At 43.8% G+C, this 22621-nt stretch overlaps 1 protein-coding gene across 4 annotated transcripts in view; it reads left to right on the plus strand.

Annotated features, from left to right (window-relative positions):
• Nucleotides 1-17758, plus strand: part of CDADC1 (cytidine and dCMP deaminase domain containing 1) — an 80963-nt gene extending 63205 nt beyond the window's left edge. For all 4 annotated transcript variants that reach the window (XM_087814341.1, XM_087814340.1, XM_016205448.2 and 1 more), the window contains one exon: nt 17134-17758. In XM_087814341.1, coding sequence (XP_087670467.1) covers nt 17134-17164 — 31 coding nt within the window. In that variant the 3' untranslated portion in view covers nt 17165-17758. The remainder of the gene's footprint in view (nt 1-17133) is intronic.
• Nucleotides 17759-22621: the final 4863 nt, after the last annotated feature.

Raw genomic sequence — 22621 nt, forward strand, 5'->3', positions numbered from 1 at the left:
AGGACCAAAGACAAAAATTACATTTGACTTCTCAGAAACCATGCAAGCAAGAATGGAATGAAACTTAAAGTGTTAAGAGGAAAAAAATACCACCAGCCTACAATTCTATACTCTGTGAAATTATCCTTCAAAAGTGAAGGAAAAATAAAGACTTTCTCAGACAAACAAAAATTGCGGGAATTTGTTGCCAAGCAGACCTGCCTTGCAAGAAATGTTAACAGCAGTTCTTTCGAGAGAAGGAAAATATGTAGTTTGAAAATGATATGCCGAGGTGTAGTTTTTTGGCACTTATCCTCCTTGCTGTTCTCTGAGCTTCCTAGATCTGTCACTTGGTATCGGACATTAATTTGGGGAATTCTCAGTCATTATTGTTTCAAATATTCCTTGTTTCTCTCTTCTCCTCCTGGTATTCTCTCCTTTTGGTATTTTGCTTGTGTTACACCTTATGCGGTTGTCCCACGGTCGCTGCATATTCTGTTTCCTGGAGTCTTCGTTCTCTCTGCTGTTCAGTTTTCAAGGATTCTGTTGACATATCCTCCAACTCAGGTTCTTTCCTCAGCTGTGTCCAATCTACTGATAAGCCCATAAAAGGCATTCTTCATTTCTGTTACAGTGGTTTTTTCTATTATCTCTAGCATTCCTTTTTTTGGTTATTGAGATTTCCACCTCTCTGCTCACGTTGTCCTCTGTTCTTGCATGCTGTCTACTTTATCCATTAGAGCCCTGACCATATCAGTCATAGTTGTTTTAAACTCCCAGCCTGATAATTCCAGCTTCCCTACCATGTGTGGTTCTGATGCTTACTCTGTCTCTTCATATTGTGGTTTTGCCTTTTACTCTGCCTTGTAATTTTTTCTTGATATCCAGACATGATGTGCCAGGTAAAAGGAACTGCTGTAAATAGGCCTTTAGCAATGTGTTGGTGAGGTGTGGGAGGAGACTCAGCATTCTGTAGTCCTTTGATTAGGCCTCAGTTTTGTAGTGAGTCTGTGTCTCTGGACTATGAGCTTCACAAGTGTTTATCAGGTTTTTTTCTCCCCTTTAGAATGGACTGGAGTTGGGTATTTTCCTTCCCCTGGTCAGTTAGGCTCTGATAATATCCCAGCAGGGTAGGCTGTGGTGAACTAGTTTCCCCCTGAGGGAACAGAGTGTTCTGGTGTATTTCAGAATTGTTCCTTTTCCCCATGAAAAGGAATTTTCCCACGAGGGAACTTTTCTCCAATATTCACAGTGAAAACTTGATCAAAATCCTGGTGGTAAATCTTGCAATGCTATGGGGGCCCCAGTGACTGGATCTACACTGAGCCTTCAGCAGTTCACCAATTAGAGCTTAGGTTTTCCTATCCCTGCCCCTAGTTCTTGAGGTGGTTTCCACTCATGAGCCCCTGTTCCTGTGAGCCACAGCTCCCTGTACTCTCCTGTTTGTCTCCCCAATCTTGGGGGCAGAGGTTTTTCCTGGGTCTTCCCCTCTCTTGGGTATCTAAGACAAATTTGTTTATTTTTCAGTCTGTTCCGCTTTTTACTTGATGTTAGAACTGCGTGACAACTTCTAAGCTCCTTGCATGTGGAAACAGAAATGAGAAGCCTAGTGATTTTTTTGTTTGATTAAGTTTTAGAAGAAAATATTGAATGCCTTTCTGACCTGGAGTAGAAAGGATACCTTATACCAGAAGCAAATAATGCTGACCATAAAAGAAAAGATTAAGAGATTATAATACATTACAATTAAGGACTTTTTCTTTCTAAAAGACATTATAAAGTGAAAAGACCAGCCATCGCTGGAAGAATATATGTTCCACACATGACAATAAATTGTTTTCCATAACATATAATGAACTCCTACAAATTGATAAGGAAAAAAATTTAATAGAGAACGGGTAAGATAGTTATAGGTATTTTACAAGAAAAGAAGCACAAATGTCTAATAAACACATGAAGAAATGCTAAAAATCATAAGTTGTCAGGGAAATGCAAATTAAGATCACGTTGAAGCAATGTTTTATACCCATTAGAGTTGCAAAATTGAATTTTCCCAGTACCAAGTGCTGGTGAGGATGTAGAGCATTAGGAATCCCCCCCCCAAAGTTCAAAACACATGAAGTTTTATTGAAAACAATAAAATATAGAAACACCAGATTCTCATTTTAAAGTGAAGTTGACAGCACTTTCCAGAACTTTCTTAATACTTCACCATTTTTTATCACTCTTAAAAAACAAAGCCAGCCTAGCCGGTGTGGCTTAGTGGTTGAGCATTGCCTTGTGATCCAGGAGATCGGGGTTTGATCCAGGTCAGGGCACATGCCGGGGTTGTGGGCTCATCCCCAGGAGGGGGCGTGCAGGAGGCAGCTGATCAATGACTCTCTTATCACTGATGTTTCTATCTCTCTCTCTACCTCTCCCTTCCTCTTTCTGAAATCAATAAAGACATATTTTAAAACAAAAACAAAACCTTTATTTGACTGATTAATATGTGTGAAAACTAGACTTACTTCATATTTTTTAAAAAACACACATACCCTGCTCAAACTCAGAGTAAATAAACATTTGTTCATTGAAACTCACCTGCTTTAGCCCTGCTGGTGTGGCTCAGTGGTTGAGTATCTACCAAGAGGTCACCAGATCGATTCCCAGTCAGGGCACACGCTGGGGTTGTGGGCTTGACCCCCAGTAGGGGGCATACGGGAGGCAGCCAATCAATGTTTCTCTCTTACTGATGTTTCTATCTCTCCCTCTCCCTTCTTCTCTCTCTAAAGTCAACAAAAACATTTTTTAAAACTCCTGCTTTAGATAATTTTTTTTAAAAGATTTTCAATTGATTTTTAAAGAGAGAGGAAGGGAGAAGAAGAGAGAAACATCTATGTGAGAGAAACATCCATTGGCTGCCTCCTGCACACCCCCTACTGGGGATCGAGCGCAAAACCCGGGCATGTGCCCTGACTGGGAATCGAACCAGCAACTTTTCAGTGCACAGGAGGACACCCAGCCAACTGAACCACATTGGCCAGGGCTAAATAATTTTTTCTCTTCACACATTAGCATAGAAAACCAATGTTTGATCCATGCTGCAAAAGCTGTACAAAATGAAAAGACCTGTTATTCCCCTCGGGAAACTTTAAGGGAAAAGCAAAAGCCTATGCTACAAAAGAAAAAGCAGAAGCATGGGGCTGTGGAGGTGGCTCAGGTGAACAAGCACTATGAGGCTGAAGAAGACAGTTTTTGTACAAACATTCAAGAAAGTTAAAAAGGAGCATTACATACCCATTTTCCTGTGGAAATAATTGTTATGTCAGCCTGACTCCTCAAACAAGTTCTGTTTCGATTTTAATTAGTAGCCTTAATTCTCTCCTATATTTACCAACAGCATCTGAGCCTTGTTTGGTCTCTCCTTTCCTCCTCCTCATCATCACAAAACCTTTGATCAGATGCCTGCCCAACAATCCCTGTAGAAGACAGTGTGTTGAGTGCTGCTTGGGAAAGCTGTCCCCTCCCCGTCCACTTTAGCAGTGGCATTAACTCCAAGTTTCGGCAGTCGCTTCATGTTTTTGGGTCATTCTAGAACAAATTTTTTAGGATGGAGATTTCATTAAGGCTGCAAACTTTGCAAGTTGGTCCCATTAAACAATGACCTAAAGGCAGGAGTTTTTCAAATGGCAGGTATCAAACACTTGCAGGTTTCAACAGAATACAGTTTACATTCTGAGATTAAGGAACTGTTATCTGGTTTCCAACTGGTTTCAATACTGGTTTGAAGTTTGAATAATTTTACTGTGTAGACATTAAATATTTTGTATAAATATTAGACATTAAATCTTTTCCTGACTATCCAGACAGAAATATAGATAGCAGGAACAAAAGGCAAGAGAAGAAAGAGTCCAGTAAACAGACTTGTAACTTCTATGCCATCAGTATCAAGGGGAGAGTTTCCAGCGTGTGTTTCAAAAATGCCTAGGAGCTAGTTTCTAAAAAGTTATCTCTATACTTGTCATAAATAATTTTTTTTCCACACAAAGTATCTGATTCCTACAAAAGGGGAAGAAACCCAGAAAACAAAAAGAACTGGGGTGGTCTCCTATAATAAGTTACAGTGAATATTCCGTAGCAGTAAAGGAATTGTCATTTCACTTTGCACTACTGAGTCCTTGCTGCATAGAAGAGCTCTTCCTGAGACAGAAAACACTTCAATCTTGGTTATCTCCAAAGGACGCCTTGAGCTGGTTTAGGTCCGCAAGGTGGAGACTTCCTGCTAGCAGGAAGCTGTTCTCTACTAACTTTTAGGCTACTGGACAATTGTTGAAGCTCCAGGCAAATTGTCTATTTCAGAAAATCTCAACATTGCCCGCCCATACGTTCTCAGTTAATCATTCATTCATTGTTTTCTAAATTAACATTAAAAACTCAGCTTGCTAATCAGGTACAACCATTTTTTTAATTCCAGAAGTTATCTGCTGGGCTTAGCTGATGCAGCACTTCCTTCCCCAGGATTACCTACGGTGCTTCTTCCATAGCCAGTTTGCACATGGGTTACCTCAAAATCTTTTAAATTATCACTCAATGTTAATTAGGTTATAAACATTACTGAATAGTTTGGCTTATCAGTTATGCAAGGGAATCCAAGGAGCAACAGGAGCACAAAGCAAAAAAACCTCAAAGGAAAAACCTTTTATTTGAATTTTCACAGTATTTTCAGAGGCAAGGTGAACCACGGTGCTACTGGCTATTTCATCAGGTTAGCTACATTGAATTGATAATTAATGTACAAGTTTCAGAGCCTCTATTAAATTTCTTAGCAATAAGCTTAAGCTACTGCTTTCTTGCCTCTTTCTCCCTGATCATAAATAGTCACCACTGGAAACAGAGCTCACATCTACAGATGAAGTTGTGATTCAGCTTTCAGGGTGCAGTTGTGGCGCAGTACCCTTCTTTCTTAATGCATCTTTTTCAACTCAAGTGTCTGAGTATTCTCTAGCCACTTGAATGGTTTAGACAATGTGACGGATGATTTAAGTCACGCTTACACATGTATTTACTAGCTGTTGGGGTGAAATCCCCAAAAGTCTAAATTCAGAATCAATTCTGAGGACCTGACATGTAGCCTTATTCAAATTCATAAGAGCTTTAATAGGAGAATCTTACATACACGGGCAAAAGCAGCTGCTTGCCCCCAGTGGTGGCTGGCCAGGAATTATCCACACCCTCCCAGGAAGGGGCCTCCCTTTTATAGGGGGCTAATAGTAAAACCCTGTGGTGGGTGTAGTCACGTACACCAGAAAGAACAATGCATTCCTAAGTTAACAGACAGCATCAGGCAGCTCTCACACCCTATACATTCATTAGCCTCCTGGGGGCGGGGGGGGGGCGCATTTATCTTTGGGGAGCATTCGAGCTTTCTGGGTAGTCAGCCAAGCCTGAGGCGACAGGGAGTTAAACTGTCACAGAGGGTTAAACAGAGTCCAACATTTCCCAGCTGCCTTTACTGCTGAAACACATTGCATCTCTAAGTGAGTTCCCCTGTACGCCACCCCGGATGTAATATGGGTTCTTCCATTCTACACACCAGTTTTCTGCAAATTCCCTCAGGCCCTTCACACCATAATGGTCTGGAGTCCGAGGGCACATCGACAGTATACTCCACAGATGCCCAGCGTAATTAACAACAATAAATGCCTAACAGAGCCCCTGCCAAGGTAGCAGAAAAGACTGAAACAAAGTGGACAAAGGATCAGTTCCTAACTGCTGAAGAGTTGAGATTTGGTTAGTCATTTGGGTCAGTGCAAGGGATATATTAGGGTGGTGATCAGGAATGTATGCACAAGAATCGGCATGTGTAAGGGCACAAGTTCCTCCCTTGGCAGCAGTAGGCATATCTAAAGCCATATGGTTCTGTAACAGGACTTTTCTTATTTCCATAGTTTCTTGATCTAAAAAATCTATAGCATACTTAGAACTATGAACAGTTTGGGCAGTATAATTAGCTAATGCGATGCTCTGCCATTCTAGGCTACAGTGACTACAGGTGGGGGGAGAAATGTTAAAGGATACATCCACCATGCCACACGCTTATTTCTCCCCCAGTGCGCATGTATGGCAGCCATTAGCTGGGGGTGCATCCAGAGTCTCCTGGATGTACCCGGACAGGTGCGGCCATCCTAGACTGTGTGTGCCTGTCCAGTTGTGCAGCAGGTAGGGCCAGCCGTAAGTGCCACATGTCCACAGCCATCCTAAAGGCGCTGGATAGGCTCCAGTTCTATAAGGTGTTTGGTGTTGGAGCCACCAGTGGCATTCAAGGTTGTATTAACTGGGCAATCAATAGGAGCTGAGGCACCCATAGAGAAACTCCCATTATAAGTAGTAATGCAGTAGGAGGCACCATGGGCAAGAACCGTAGTAACCAGGGATAGCCACCCGAAGCCATTCCAAACGCTAGGGTGCAGGGACGATTAACCTGTTTCTGCACGAGGGGATAGATAATAGTACTAAGAGTCTTATTCCATGAAAGAGAGAAAGGAGGCAGTGCTCACATTGCAGGACAGAGGGAAATCTGCAGTGATCCCTGCAGGTTTCCAGCTAGCGAGGGCACACCGGGTGGTAAGGTTGGCGGGATGGACCTTCCACAGGGGTCCGTTGTTGCAGCAGAAGAGGGCATTTCTCCACAGACCCAGCAGTCGCTCTCATTATGCAGTGCCACCAACGTGTGAGCCCAGGTGGCAAATAGGTTACCTTGCACGCTAGGGCCAGAAAGACAGAGAAGTTACAGGTACAAGCAACAGTAAATCATAAGCTTCAGGCAAAATACAGGCTACTTTGTCGTTTCTCCTAAGAACTGTGCTTAGAGCAGTTTCTGCCTTGGGTTGCAATACTATACCGAATTCCCAGGAGGGGTTAGCGCAGTTGGGAGCACTAATGCTAGGGGAGGAATGATAATACTCCAAAACTCTGAAGGATGTGCTCTTAGTCAGTGTTTGGTTTAATAGGTCCTGCACCCCCAGCCAACAAGGGGGTGTTGGAAACAACCAAGGAGTTACCTGCAAGTTAAGATTTATTTCTCCCTTTCGGCTCTGATGAGCCCAAACCATCTGGGGAGAACCTGCCATACCCAAGGTACTCGTAGGTGACTGGTCCCTGGCCCTAGGCCGTGTGGAGCCATCAATGATATGTCATTACGTGGCCCCAGGTGTGGAGTCCATTCTGCAGTCGAGCTCTCCCGCTGAATCCTGTCAGTGGCCCCCGGTTAAGAGGTGATATGCACTAGGACGCGCTTGTCTGGAGTAGCTGTTGAGCCCATCACAACTTCCGGCAGCCTGTGTGTCCACCCCTTTAAAGAGTGGGTTCCTCTTCACAGAGCCTGTTTCAACAGTCTGCTCATCCTCTCAATCCAGCGGCTTTAGGATTTTAAGGCAGATGGAAGTGCCACATTATATTGTCCTTGTTGGCCCATCCCTGCGCCTGGTGACCAGTTAGATGAGCCCCTTGGTCACTGTCAATGTCTGTGGGCCATTCATATGTAGCACACAGTTGCCTGGGTACCTGTGTGGCGGCCTTCTGGGTTGTTTTCTTACTAGGACATGCTTGCCACAGGCCAGTGGCAGCATCAGTGCGCGTCAGTGCACGTCTGCAGCTCTGGGATGGTGTCGGGTCCGATGTCATTTACCTGCCACCTCATGGCCGGGGCTCCTGCCCTTGCTATCTGCCTAAGATGCCGTGGCAATTGTCTCCTGTGTTCGAGGGAACAAGGGATACATTCCTGGCAGGCCTCCTTAACATGGGCATAGGTGAAGTTCGTGCCCATGTTCGGCAATTTCCCAAAGAGTATATACTGCCATGTGTCCAGTCTCTCTGTGTAGCCAGCGGGCCACTTCTTGAGGGCCACTGCTTTCCTCTTATCAGACCTGGGCCAGCTGATCCACCTGATTCCCTGGGGAGGATGTAACACAGTGTGGGCCTGTGCATGGTACACTGTGACCTCCAAGCCTCTTGTCTTTTCCCAGATCTCATTCCACATTTCAGCTCCCCATAACGGGCAGTGCTAAATTTCGCAGTTGTCTGTTTTCCAGTGTCCTATCCACAAAGTGAGGCCTTTGTAGACAGTCACCAGCGATAGGGCTTGGTTCATGCATTAGTACCATCCAAGCTGCTTGTAGCTCTGCCCATGGACTGCTGTCCTGGCTTCCTCCTTTCAGCCATATAGTGTCTGTACTCTGGTGTATGGCCACTGCAGTCCAGTGGGGCTGGCTGCCCTTCATGGACCCACTGGTGTACCAGGCAGTCGCAGGGATTGGTGCCTGACCTTCTTTAATATGCAGCTCTAATAGTGAGTGTGAACCACAAACCCGTGTCAGTGTCCACAGGCATTTCACCAATTTACGTGCCTGAGCCCAGGATGGCATGCAGATCAGCACTAAGTGGACTGACCGATAGAGCACATCGTTGCTGCAGTAGGCATACCACTTGTGCAGGGTAGCAGGCTGGGCCACGCCTTATTGGGGTTTGGCAAAGTCCCCATCCATCCAGCAGTGGGGTATTGTGTCCTGAGTGTCAGTGTCCTTAGTGTCACTGGGGAGGCTTTTGTGAGGCTCTCTACATGCTGCAGACTAAGGTGCGCTGCCAGCAGTTGCTTCTCTATAGGACTCTACCTCTGTTCAGCTGCCTTCCATAACGGACCAGAAGCCTAGGGGTACCTTCCTCCCATCCTGCTTTTGCCATAAACCCCAACCAAAGTCCTCTAGGTAGACTGAAACATCTTAATTCACAAGGGTTGGTTGTGAAAGATTAATGGTCAGTGGTGTGCGGGCAGGCTAAATAGCCATCTCAGATGGGTGAATAAAGAAAAACTAAATTTATTAAAAGAGGATGAAGATATCCAAGGGGAAGGGCTACACCACACTGAGCCAAATGGTATTGGGTCCACGATGGCAGAAAAATATACTTGGGACAGTGAAACAAGAAAGAGAAGAACCAACAGGAGAGCCCAGGCTGGGCTGCCGTGGCTCCCTGAGAAGTCAGAGAGAGAAGGGGGCCCAGGAGACAGGGTCAGGGGGTAAGCTCAGGAGGAGCTGTCACTGCCCATTGCTCCCCTGCTTGCAAGTCTCATGGGGTCCCCTTGGAGGGATGGAGATGGCTCTGGTGTACTCCCTTGGTGGGGAGCATGCGCTGGGTCCTTTGTCCTGAGCGTATTTATCTCTGTTGCAGGTGGAAACCTTAGGGGAGGTCTCAGGGGAGAGTCTCAATAGAATATCCATCAGCTTTCCTGGTGTGCTCTTTCAGGGTCGTGGTCTCCACTGATTGGTCCAGGCCAGGGCAGGGGGTCATTAGTCAGTGCAGCTGGTCCTGAGTCAGCCATGGTGCCACTTGTCTGGTTTTGCTGCTTATCTGGGCCTGAAGCTGAAATACAACTGAAGCCTACATGTTATCTTTTGGGAGGAAACGTTCAGGGGATCTTAAACCTTATGGCCAGCGATATGCTGGGGGAGGATAGGTTCCCCTGGGACAAGGTTCTTGTTTTCCCAGTTTTGCCCCTTGCTAAGCAACCGAGGTTTCCTCCCTCAGTGAGTCTCTGTACCCTAGTTTCTGTACCTGGGTTTCTGTACCTGGCCCCTCTAACAGGTTGCATCCACCACCCCTAATTCCTGAGTTTGTTTTACTGCCATATTTGCACTGGTAAAGGCATCCATGTGCTCCTGTCCCCAATCCCAATCGCTCCTTTCTTTACTAATCTATACTAGGGACATAACAGCTGAGTTAGATGGGGAATAAAAGGCCTCCAATATTCAAGCAATCCCAAGAATGTTTGCAGTTGTTTCACTGATTCAGGATAAATTTGAATCTTATCCAAAACGACAGCTGGAATGACTTTTGTCTTACCAGACCAGACACCTCCCAAGAATTTGACAGAGGACACAGGCCCTTGCACCTTCTTGCAGTTTACGACCCATTGTGTCCTTCTAGGAGCTCCAGCAGACTCACTTAAAATAGCAAGGTCATTACCAGTTAACATAAGGTCATTGATAAAATGATGTAATGCTACCCCCTCCCCACCTGTCCACATATCTCTTTTGCTACTAAACCATGGTAGGTGGTGGAGCTATGCAGGTAGCCTTGTAGGTAACACCTGAAACAACCAGCTGAAGGCAAACTGGTCTGGGCTTTGTGGGCCTATGGGAATACTGAAGAAGGCGTTAGTAAGATCTAATACAAAGTGATGTGTCCCCAGAGACTCACTGACTTCAATAATTGGGCAATATTAGGAACTGCAGCACAGATTGGGGGGGGGGGGCTACTTTATTAAGCTCCCTGTAGTCCACAGTCATCTGCCAGGACACATCTGGTTTAAGAACTGGCCAGACAGGGCTGTTAAAGGGACTATGGGTGGGATGAATTAAGCCCACTCTATATAGTTCTTTAACCGTATGGGTGATCTCTGCATGCCCCCCAGGTAAGCGACTCACAGATATAACCCACAGTGTGGGGAGCTTCACAGGTGTCCATTTCACCTTTCCCCTGAGCATGGGCTTAATTGTTCATATCCCACAAATGCAACTCTCCTATTGTTATGGATATTTGACCTAAATGAGTTAAGACGATGATGCCCAATATGTACTCAGGTAGGGGCAAAAGAAACACTTAATAGGACCTTGTGGGCAACCAACCAACCTGCATGCACAGCAAGGCTTGCTTCACCTTTACATAAACTTATGAATATTACCACAGATCAGTGTGCATTCTGCTCCAGTATCTACTGGAGCCAAGACACACTGTTTATTTTGTGGTGTCCAATGGAAGGTTAGCTCTATATGGGGCTTCGGGTCCCGCTGCACCATTCTTACTGAGGGACGAGGGATGTTGGCCAGTTTCCTAGTCCAGCTGCTCAGGCTCCTCCCATAAAGGGGGAGCCGATGGAAGAGTGGATAGAGCTGCCTGGCTTCCCTCCCTGTGTGGGGTCCCTTCTTAGGTGGCAGCTTCTGAAATTGCTGTTCAGGCTTGAGTTTTCACCACAATTGTACCAAAACAGCATTTGTTCGGCTGTTTCTCAGTTTTCTCAGATGGTGTGTCTGCTTTCATTAAATCAAACCATAACTCAGTAGGAGACCCTGATTGGGCCCTTCTCTCTCCGCTTCCCACCCTTCTTGCCGTTGCCCCAATATTAGACCATCTGGTGGCTCTCTCAGTTTCTCCTAAATCTGCAATAGCCTGGGCTACTGGGTTCACCAGCAGTCAACCATAGGGTTGAGGATCGACACCAGGGAGTCCATACCACTGACTGGGGGAAGACTGTAATATCTTTCATACCAGAGGTAAAGAGCTCATTATCAGGCCCCTGGAAATGCTCCACATAAATAACATTGCTCATTCCTAGCTCTCTAATCAATTCCTGTAGCTCTCCTATGGCCTGCCAGCGGGGTGGGGAGGAGGGCAGATCGCCCACATTCAGCCAAGCTCCCTGGCATGCCCCCTGTATCCATGCCAGTAAGAACACCCACTCTCTGTACACAGCTCCCCCTGTCAGGAGGACAACTTCAGCACCCGAGTCCCACAAACACAGCATCCCACCCACTGCAGACTCCTTCCCTTTCTGCCTATTTGTGTGTCCTAACTCTCCCAACTCAGCTGAGGTACATTCCCTCATGGAAGTGAACTGATGCCTCTCTGGCGCAGGGAGTTGCAACAGATGGCCAAGGCTGCTCTGTCTTAATCTTTGTCATCATTACCGGTCATGCTCGTAAATCTGGTATCTCTATCATGTTCCCTCTTCCTCTTCTGATGAGAGGAAGAGAAGGGTGTATCCTCCATGGGGTCCCAAGTCTTTGGGTCCCAATTTGCCCTGACCATGACCACCTAGACCCGGCAGCACCAAACTCACTTTCCTTTCAGTTTTCCTACCCTACAGGCTAAAGTTTCTACCTTCTCATCACTACCCCCTAGATGTTGCCAGAGCCCTTCAGGAGTAGTCCCTGTGCCAGGCAGGCTTCCCTTTCAAATAGTGATTCCTCGTGGCCAGCGCTAGTGCCTCTTCCCAAGAAAACCTCCAAGCACAGAGGAGGGGCCAGGCTATAGTGGCCACTGCGGCCTTACTATCTTTCTTTTCCTTATCTTCAGCCTTCCCCATAACTCTGCTACTCTGGCAGGTATTTTGGGGGCATCCCCATACTCACGCACCCATCCCCAAATCTCCAATGCTTGTCAACTGGCCCCAACCATGAGTTCTTGGCTAATCTGGGATTTTCCCCAGTGGAGCCCATTTTCCCCCATTTTCCCTCTGGCTTTCATGGATTCTTTGGAATCCTGCTCACAGAGCCAGTGGTTGGGGGAAAGCCCCAAAAGTCTAAATTCAGGACTGATTCTGAAGAACTGACACATAGCCTTGTTCAAATTCATAAGAACTTTAATAGGAGAAACTTACATACACAGACAAAGCCGCTGCTACCAGTGGTGGCTGGCCAGGAAAAGTCCACACCCCTCTCAGAGCAGGGCCTCTTTTTCATTTGGGGTTAACAGTAAAACCATATGGTGGGTAGTCGCATAGACCATCGGAAAGGACAATGCATTCCTAAGTTAACGTAACATCAGGTAGTTATCCACACTCTATGCATTTACAGTGGAACCTCAGTTCTCGAACTTAATTTGTTCTGGAAGACTTTGAAAATTGAAGCATTTTTTCCCCCCATTAGAAATAATGTAAATTAAATTAATTCATTCCAGACCTCCAAATGATTCCCTGTTTTAACCTTTGTTATATATAGTACATGTCTAATGTACTATTTAATCTATAAATAAATACTTTAAAAACGAAAAGGACATGAAATGTAAGTGAAAATTTAACAAAAAGGAAAAGAAATGTATAGTAAAAAATGAAAATTTAATTATAATAATAAGCAACAACAAAAGCAAAAATAAAAATAAAAAAAATGAAAAAATGTTCACAGCACAATATCCTGAGATGTTAACAGTGGTAAACTGACTCATACTCGAGCATTCTCTCCTTTGTCCCCTGAGAGACCCGTGACTGAGCATACAGGTATCAGCATGAAAGGGTTGTCAGGTTGAGAATCGAGTTGTTTGAGATGGGAGACGTTCGAGAAACAAGCTTTGACTGTATTAACCTCCTTCCTGGGGGCATGATGTTTATCTTGGGGTGGCATTCCAGTTTTCTGGGTAGTCAGTCAAGTCTAAGGCTACAGAGAGTTAAACAGTCCTACAGAGGGATAAACAGAGTCCAATCTTTCCTAGATGCCTTTACTGATGGAGCCATATTGCATCTCTGAGCTCCCCTACACTTGCCTTTGCGGACTAAATATCACAATAATAATTCCTCTAGAAAACAGCTTTTTCCTTGAAACAAGTTTCCTTGGCAAAGAATTGAACTTAAGAATGGCTACCTGAAATGAGAGTCCCACCCCAACTCACAGGAGGAGATATTCTTACACCCATTTCATACAACTTTCAAGTCCCTATACATGTAAGAAGGTTCACAACTAAACACATGAGCCTTCTAAAACTTGATGCTTTTAGTAAAGAAACAGGTTTCTAGAGTTCCATCTCTTCTGTGCAAGCAGCTATCTCCAAACTATTTTAAATAGGCATCTGTTTGCCGAGGTTCCAACAACAGTTCAGTTCTTCTAGGGAAGGCAGTGCTGGCAGTGGGATGCTTAGTTTGACTCTCCTGTGTCATTCTTAACACTAAATGCCAGCTTTGGCTTATCAGAAAGGAAGGAGTTCAAGGAGAAGTTTCCAGAACACAGCTCCATGGAAGGATGGCTCATGGACTCAATCATTTTCTTTGTAAAGACTTCATCAAATTCTTTCTTCAAACCTATTTTCATGGTATCCCAAAGGACAAAACTGGGGAAATGGTTAATACAGGATGTCACAAAAAAGTATCCTCACTTTGAATGCTTATAAAGTCAGTGTTTATTAACATATAGTTCATTTTCTTTCTTTTTAAAAAAGTATATTTTATTGATTTCAGAGAGAGGAAGGGAGAGGGAGAGATAGAAACATCAATGATGGGAGAGTCATTGATCGGATGCCTCCTGCATGCCCCCTGCTGGGGATCAAGCCCGCAGCCTGGGCATGTGCCCTGACTGGGAGTCAGACCTCGATCTCCTGGATCATAGGTTGATGCTCAACCACTGAGCAACGCCGACCAGGCTCATTTTCAAAATTTAAAAGAATCTACAGAAATAAATACTTTTTTTTCTCAATACCTGTTTTGAAACAGATGGTCCAGGCACTGCTGATATGACGAAACAATGGAATCATAAACATCAAGAATCATTTCGTTCAGTATTTGTGTGCCCTCAATTCATTGGCTGTTGCGGTTTTTACAGTAAACTTCATCTTTTATGTATCCTCATAAAAAAAGTCTAGTGCCACTTTAGGATAAATTTTCTTTGTTCAAAGCTTTGTCTGACTTCACCCATTATTTCAAATCAGTTAAACCTGGAAAGGAGTGAACATTAAGTGAGTTGTCAGCTGTTAAAGTGTGTATACACTTTTTTGGGACACCCTATATTTCTGTCAGCTTCAACTTGCTCATGTTTGTCAATTATCCTGTCCTCAATCTCCTAAGGCCTCCTTCTGCCAACTTCACACTGTGGTTCTCCAGTGTGATTCATTTATTCACAAATAACATACAACATGCCAGGTGCAGAAAGGTCAATAGTGCATAGGTTTACTCCATGACCCTCTATCCTGATGTGACAAAGAATCCAGCCATTAGGACCAGCACAGAGCCCTGCTTCAGTTAGCCTTTTCTTACTGGACAATCCTCCTCCTCCTGCTCTAGCATGTGTTTCTTTTTACAGGGAACTGAAGCATATCTGCGCCCCACATCCTGCCGGGGATGCTCAGGGAACCTCGGGGTCTGGAATGGGGCAGCTCCTCACCATAGTCCCACCAAGCTGCTGCTTGGGAGGCTGCTGAAGGGCCCATTGAGGATGGCCATGGCCAGGGAGAGAGGAGGCTGCCTCCGGGGCCCTGGCCATCCAGGGCCCAAGGCCTGGCAGCTAAGGATTTTTGTATATTTCTGGTTGGACTGAAAATATATACAACCACCTTGGAAAACAATTTAACATTGTCTTTGTAAAGCTGAACATGCATATACTCCATGACTTGGCAGTTTGATTTCTAAGTATGTGCCCTACAAAAACTCTTGCATATTGTATGAAAGACAGAGATAAGTAATTTATGCAACATCGTTCTTAAAAGCAAAAACTGGACTTAACACAAACATTTAACTCTAGAGATTAGATAAAAATATTATTATGTATTCTCACAGTGAATATATAGCAGTGAAAGTAAATGAACTACATCTATATTCTTATGTTTGCAGCAGCAAGAATGACAACAAGTGTTAGATGGGTGGTACTTGAGTTCTGGCTAGGAAAAAATTCACAGCCAAGACTCAAAACTATAAGAGAACATTTATTTAGAAAACTACAGAGGTAGAAGAAATGGACTATAAAAGAAATGGGTTCAGGAAACAAGTTACAGAAGCAAAAGAAGGGCCCTTGGAGCTTAGGAGAGAGAAGGGAAAAGACATTTGCATGCTCCTGGGTGGGAGAGGGCCCTGGGTTTTTTGTCCTAAAAGCTTTTAAGGGTGAGATTTTAGGGAAGGTGCAAGGGGAGGATCTTAATAGAATATGCACCAGCTTTCCAGGTGTATCCTTTCAGGGTTGTGGTCTCCACTGATTGGTCTGTGCCAGGGCAAGGGGTCAGTCAGTGCAGCTGGTCCTGAGGTCAGCTGTGGGTCACTTGAGGTCAGCTGTGGGTCACTTGTCTGGTTTTGCTGCTTTTCTGGGCCTGGAGCTGAAAGACAACTGAGGCCTAGATGTTATCTTTAGGGAGGAAAGGTCAGGGGGTTTAAACCTCCTGACCAGCTATGTAAAAGTTTAGGAGTCCAAACCACATGACTGAAAATATGCTAGGGGAGGAAACGTTACCCGGGGGATGAGGCCCCAGCCTACGATTGTCTGTTGTTAGACACCCAAGGTTTTTCCACTCTGGTGACCTTCTACACTTGGCCCATTGTCCTTGCTCTGCTCATGTCTGTCTAACTACCTACTACACTTAAAACATGGATGGCTCTTAGAAATATAATGTTGAATGAAAAAATCAAGTTGCAGAAGACTAAATACATTAAGATACAATTTCTATCTAAAGTTTAAAAGGAAACAAATAATGCATCGTTTAGTATATGTGGCAAAATTATTTTTAAGAAGCACTGGGATAACAAACACAGGATAGCAGTTACTTCTGAATGGGGGTGAAAGAGGGATGGGATTAAATCAGGGCGCACACAGTACGTAATTTTGTTCTAGTTTTTGGGTTGGGTAATAGGTTCTTGAATATTCATTTTATTATTAGGCTTGATAACTTCTATCTGCATTACATATATCCTTCTTTAAAAGAGGGACTAGGCTTCCCAGATCTGCCTCCAGAAGGCTAGACTGCGCCCACCTGGTCCAGGTGTCCTTATGACTAGGAAGACAGAGCAGAGCAGAAAACACGGGCTTGGAGGGCAAGCAGATCCCCGAAAAGTTGAGAAGCAGAGGGACAGGAGGAAACTTCTGGAGGTGATGGATGTGTTCACCATCTTGACTTCAGTGATGCTTTCTCAGATGTACACTAATGTCAAAACTCATCAAATTGTACACTTTAAACACACACAATTTATTGTACCAATTAAGCTTTTAAAATCAAAAGACGGGGAGAGGTTGAAGCCAAGCTCTTCTCCCATCCCAACAACGAGCTGACTGTCTTCCTTCCAGGGGAGGAGTGCGGGAATGGTGGGGCGGGCTTCCCCCCACTCCCCCTGCCCCGTAGGCAGTTCCCTCCTCCTTGAAGGATAAGGGAGTGTGTTTTTTTTCTTCCCACCTAATAAAGATAATAACTTTTCCCAAAAAATGTTTGATGAACTGTTGGCCTTACACCGTTGTGAACCTGGGTTTTTAAAAGTCAGATACTGTATTACCTGAGCGAGTTATCTGGAATCTGTTCTTCAACAGCTGAGAATTTTAAGATAAATGAATATTCCTTTTTAACTTAAGCACTATTTTGATCTTGCAAACTGTATGACTTTAACAAATACAAACATATTTGAATTGAAGCCTTCCTGACGTTGTTACCCTTGAACACTAGATGGTGTGGTGAGAGCCATCCCTGGGAATGAAGAACTGCACCCAAACAAGAGGCTGTGTCTTGGAAACCACTAAGAAGTCCCGTGTGAACTGGAGAGAAGACCTCAAGAATTTTTATTGCACTTTAAAAAGTCAGCCTTGTTAATTCGGAAAATAAGGATGGATTTGTAAATAGTTGAAACAATTTTTTGAGAAAGCTAATTTATTACTAGTGTATGAATGATGTTAATGAGCATATTTTGAGATTTGTTTGTTTTGCTCTTTTATTACACTAAATAAGGTAGCAACAATATAATGAGACCAACTTAATTGCCCATCGGGATAGGTTTCTCCCTGTGAGCCAGTTTAAAAGGGGGTGTAGTTCACCGGGGGTCACATCTCAGCAGAGAAAGGCACACCTTTTAAGAAATATTGATTCCTTTGGATTACAACGGTGACCATTAGTGAACTGCTCCAGGGATATAAACAACAACCTGGCCATTTTAAAGAGTCATTGTACGGATCACTAGAAGTTCACATTTACACCCAAAGCTTTCTAATAACCAGAATTTATTTAAGATTGAATTATAAAATTGAAGTTGGTGGACCTGGTCTGCATTATTAAAAGTATATTTTTTTAAAAGGTATTACTTTTTCTTAAGTCTTTCAATATGTAGAAATCATAGTGATTTGTTGGACTACAGTGTTATATCACTCACTTGGGATAGCAATAGGAAAATAGTATTTTGAGACAGTATTACTATTTGATAGCTCTGATTCTTGAAATCACTAGCAATGAACCTTCAATTTGGTTATGATCTTAACAGAGAAAAAATAGTTTGGAATATTAAAACTAGCTTTTTAGAATTCTATTCATAATGCTGCCCATCTTCCCTCCACACAGTTAACACCCAGTGTCTCATGACTTTGAATTCAGGGCCTTTTAAAATCATTTGCAAACCCTAAGCATACTGAAAATCCTGAAAGTAAACTTTATGGTCAGTTCAGTTACATCATTCCAAACTGCTCGTCAGAGAATTAGTCCAAAGATGAAGGTTACTGTTTTGTATTTTCCTTCAGTTAGAGAGGGGGTTGCAAGTTGCAGTGGCCTGTGGCAGGCCATCCTGAGAAATGACTCCCCTGGCTAAGGAGAAGTAGTCAGGCTTGCCTCTGCTATTGTCCCTTCCTTTCCATGACAATGTGGCTTCGCAAGGCCTCCTACTAATTCCTCAGAATCGCACAGGACAATCCAAATCTTGACCAGATGTCCTTGCTTGTATAACAGGCTGCTTAGGTCCACTGGGAGTTCAAAGTTGTCCTAGCAGGCAGTTGAGAACTGTCATAAACATTTTTACACAAGGTGTAGGGCATGGAATAGAGAGGTGGGGAGGAGAGGTCCCTTAAAGATAATCAGTGGCGAAGCTCTTTTTTAATATCTATCAATATGGAAACACTGAGATTTGTTTACATCCCCCCAGTTGCTTTCATATACTAATTATACATACTTAAAAGTTTTCTTGTATTTGTTGTTTTTTACTAATATGTCAACTCCATCAAATGTTTTATAAATCAGTCAGTAAATATTTTGTAATGCCCCAAAGCCTTGAATATTGCCAGGTTTATGGATTTATGTGTTGGGTGTTGAAGAGAGGGGGGGCGATATCAGAAGGGAGAAACATACAAATGAGAAAAGCTATGATTCAGAAATAAAAATTGATATTTCCATAGCACTATTAAAATGGTCATGATAATGCCATGCCATTTTTTCTTCTGTACAACTGGTTAGATTTCAGAATTTATTGAGAGTTCACTATGTAGTATCAGAAGGAAAGCTCTATGAGGGCAGGGATGTTATGTTGATTTACAATCAGAATAGTCTTGGGGGTTTTTGTTTTCTGAAAATATCCAATATCTTATTGATTGATATTCTTAGACATGATGTTTAGATATTAAAGCTCTACCTATCTGTTTAAGAGAGAGAGAGAGAGAATTTTTTTAAACTGCAGAATCCTGTGCCTACAACAGTGCCTGGCACATAATAAGCATTCAATATTTGTTGACTAATCGACTGACTGCTGGACACTGGCCAGACCCTGAAGATGAGATGTGTAAGAAATGTCCCCTGACCTCAAGAAGCTCACAGTCGAGTGAAAGATACAAACATGTAATCAAGTAATAGAGAATGATTCTCAGAATGTGGTCCCTGCCCCAACAGTTTGGTATCACCTGGGGACTTGTTAGAAATGCACATTCTTGGGGCTCACCCAGACCTTGAGTCAGACACACACAGCGGGTGGGGTCCGGCAGTCTGTTTTCTTCGCAGGCCCTCCAGGTGATTCTGATGACCTTCAAGATTGATAGCCAACCCGTGGGTGTAATCAAGGAGCAGTGGTAACACAAAAGAGGACAAGCAGAGTTTGGGGAGGCAAGGAGACAGGGCCTTGTAGAAGTTGAGGTGCTTACAGTGGGTCCTGAAGGGGCCCAGAGGGCTGCTGGCAAACAGTGGGGAAGAGAGAAACTTCTGAGAGAAAGAGATAGAGACAGGTGGTCCTGCTGGGAAGCAGGAAAGGGCAGTGACTGGGGACCCGCACCGATGACTGAACTGTACGGGAGTCCCTGGGATAGCAACATTGACTAAGGCCTAGTAATTCACGGTTAAGAGCCTTTATCCCTTAGCCTGAGAAATCAGAATTTGCACTGAAACAACAATGTGTCTTCCTTCCTTTCAAAAACTGGGAGGATAATAGTAAATTCATTACTTGTAAAAAATAGCTCTGCATTTGTTACTACCAAGTGAAACAGAGGATGCCCACTGAGTGGGATGAGCCTGGGCCTGGGCCCAGCCACGCCTGCCGTGTGGAGTCCACACAGGTTTGATGTGTGTTGTTTCATTGTATTACTGCTGAAGCTTTTCTCTTATCCAGCTTTTCTGTGGGTTTTCCTTCCTTAGTTTGTTTGAAAATATACCCTTCTCTCATAAATCTTCCTCATTTTATGCATGAATAGTCTGCTTTGGGATCTGCCACTGCAATCTGCTTTTGATCCACTTTAGAGCAAGTGGCAGTAAACACCAATTTGTTTAAGTTCTGGTTTTGTCAACAGTGGCCACTTGGCATTTAGCTGAGGCTGTAACCATTGCTTTTTAGGATTAAGCATCAGCTTAGCACCTTCATTTCATGTGTAACATCGTAGAAGTCTTTTGTTGCTGTTGCTATTATTTTAAATTGTATCATATTTCAGATATAAAAAGTATAAAGATATAGTTATAACAAATACTCATGTACCCAATATGAGTAATTAATAAGCACTGCCGGTTAGAGTCTTAATCCCAGGTAATTTAGTTCTCTCCGGAGATCGAGGTTAGAGCCCTGTTCTGCATCTTTTCTACATTTGCTTCCGAGGGCACATCCTGGATTCCTGAAAGAAGGCCCATGCTTCTTCAGGACCACAGTGCTTCAGAGGCCAACCAAAGAGCTCCTCAGGCCCAAGAAAGCTGATTGCGCTTCTTTCTAAGAGAGACTTTATAGCCAGTCTGTGTCATTTACTTTATTACCTTTTGACTATCAAATTTCTTCATTCTTCTTAGCCTCTGATACTTTTGCTGATAGGAAAAGACAACCAGCTGCTCTGACCTGGGTGACCAGTTCTGGTTATCTGGGCCAGTTCTTGAGGGTTTTCTAACTTCTTTGTAGCTGAGCAGACTAGTCCCCTGCCAGTTGGACTGTGGCCCGTTGTACAACATGGTGAAGGAAGTGTCCTAACTTGAGTAACAGGCAGGACTGCCTCCATGTAAATGTATGGTACCATTCATTCAACTCCTGAGCACATAGGTGCCAAATTTGCTTTGGATACTTTTTAAGATAGAGAAAATTAAAGTTGCATTGTCAAATTTCATAAATTGAATTTTGCGAAGTTTAAAAAATGTGTCCAGTAACAGTGAAAAATATCTTTTTACATTCTAAAGTTGACAATGTACCTTTACAAGTTTAAAGCTATGAGTTATTTAAAATTCCACCTGAGTGATGTACCAGAAAACCCTTTACTGATATTCTAGAGAAATCCTACTGTCTTTGTCACCAGACAGGGCTGGGCCCAGAGTGGGTCTGCCTCAGGCCAACCTGTAGCGTGTGGGTTCTTGACTTCCTGCAGGGAGGATTTCACAGCACAAGTTCAGGCGACATGAGAGTAAGCTGGTGGAACAAAGGATGGACGTAGGGTAAAAGAAGCCACAGGAGAGAGACTAGGCAGCTCTGCTTTGGCTCCCTAGAAACATTATAGGAATGAAGCGAGCCAAGGTGGGGCTGCTTTAGCTCACTGGGATTCCGAGAAAAGGGGCCTTGGAGACAGGATCGGGGGTGAGCCCGGGCCCAGCTGCCACTGCCCTCTGCTCCCCTGCCTGCAAGTCTCATGGGGATCCTTAGACTTTAGGAAGAAATAAAAAATTCATTCCTATGAAGGGGCATGGGCATGCTCTAGAGTGAGCCCACACTGAGTCTTTGTCCTGAGGGCTTTTTATCTGGGGCCAGGAATCTTAGGGGAGGGTTTCAGCAGAATATTCATCAGCTTTCCAAGTGCATTTTTGATATGCCGATGCATCCAAATGAGTGTATAGGGGGAGTTTGGGATTATTCTTTGGCCTGTTTTACTTTTTATCTTGGGTCTGTCTGGCCCTAATGGGGTTTTTGTTATTTGTTCCCCTGACTCCGTCTGTCCTTGGGTTTAGCTGGCACAAATGGCATTAATTGGATCTCTGTTTTCCCAACCAGGGTGATTTAAGCTGTGCATTCTCTGGTTAGGGAGGGGAGGTATATAGCATTTGCTTTCAAGTGTCCTTGGTTGGGGAAGATAAGGTCTTGAGAGTCACAAGCTGACTGTAAATTGTTCAAGCCGTTTGGCCTTGTTTAATTTTCTTGTCTCAGTCTCCCCATTCCACTTGCCTAGGAATTTTCCTGGCTTCTTACTGTCCTGCCACACCTTTGCTAGAATTTTGTCTTTCGTTTTTATAACACAAGAAAATCAGCACAGTTGAGGGTTTCTCAAATTTTGGCACTGTTGACATTTGGGGCCAGGCGACTCTTTGCTGTGGGGGGCTGTCCTGTGCATTGCAAACCACTCAGCTGCATCCATGGTCTCTAACCACTGCATGCCAGTAGCAACTCCCACCCAGTATGACAACCAAAAATGTTCCGTAGGGGACAAAGTCACCTCCAGCTGAAAGCCCCTGATATAAGCCATCCAAGTGAATATAAGTGTGCATTTTACTACACGTGCCAATACTGTATCAGACCTGAGGGCCGTTTCATCTAGTATAACTGTGGTACCTACGGCTTTTTTTTAAATAGCCAAGTACCAAAATTTGAGGATGATTAATTCTACTCTACCATCATCTTCAAATGTCTTAAATAAATTAGGTTTAAGGTGGATGTGTGAAAAGCAATTTGTAATCTCTAACTTCTCCGATTTTAATTTAGAGGGTAAAGGGAATAAACTAGAGCTTTTGCTTGGCTTTG

Source organism: Miniopterus natalensis, chromosome 2 (assembly GCF_054644295.1).
Source record: "Miniopterus natalensis isolate mMinNat1 chromosome 2, mMinNat1.hap1, whole genome shotgun sequence".
NCBI classification, from domain to species: domain Eukaryota; kingdom Metazoa; phylum Chordata; class Mammalia; order Chiroptera; family Miniopteridae; genus Miniopterus; species Miniopterus natalensis.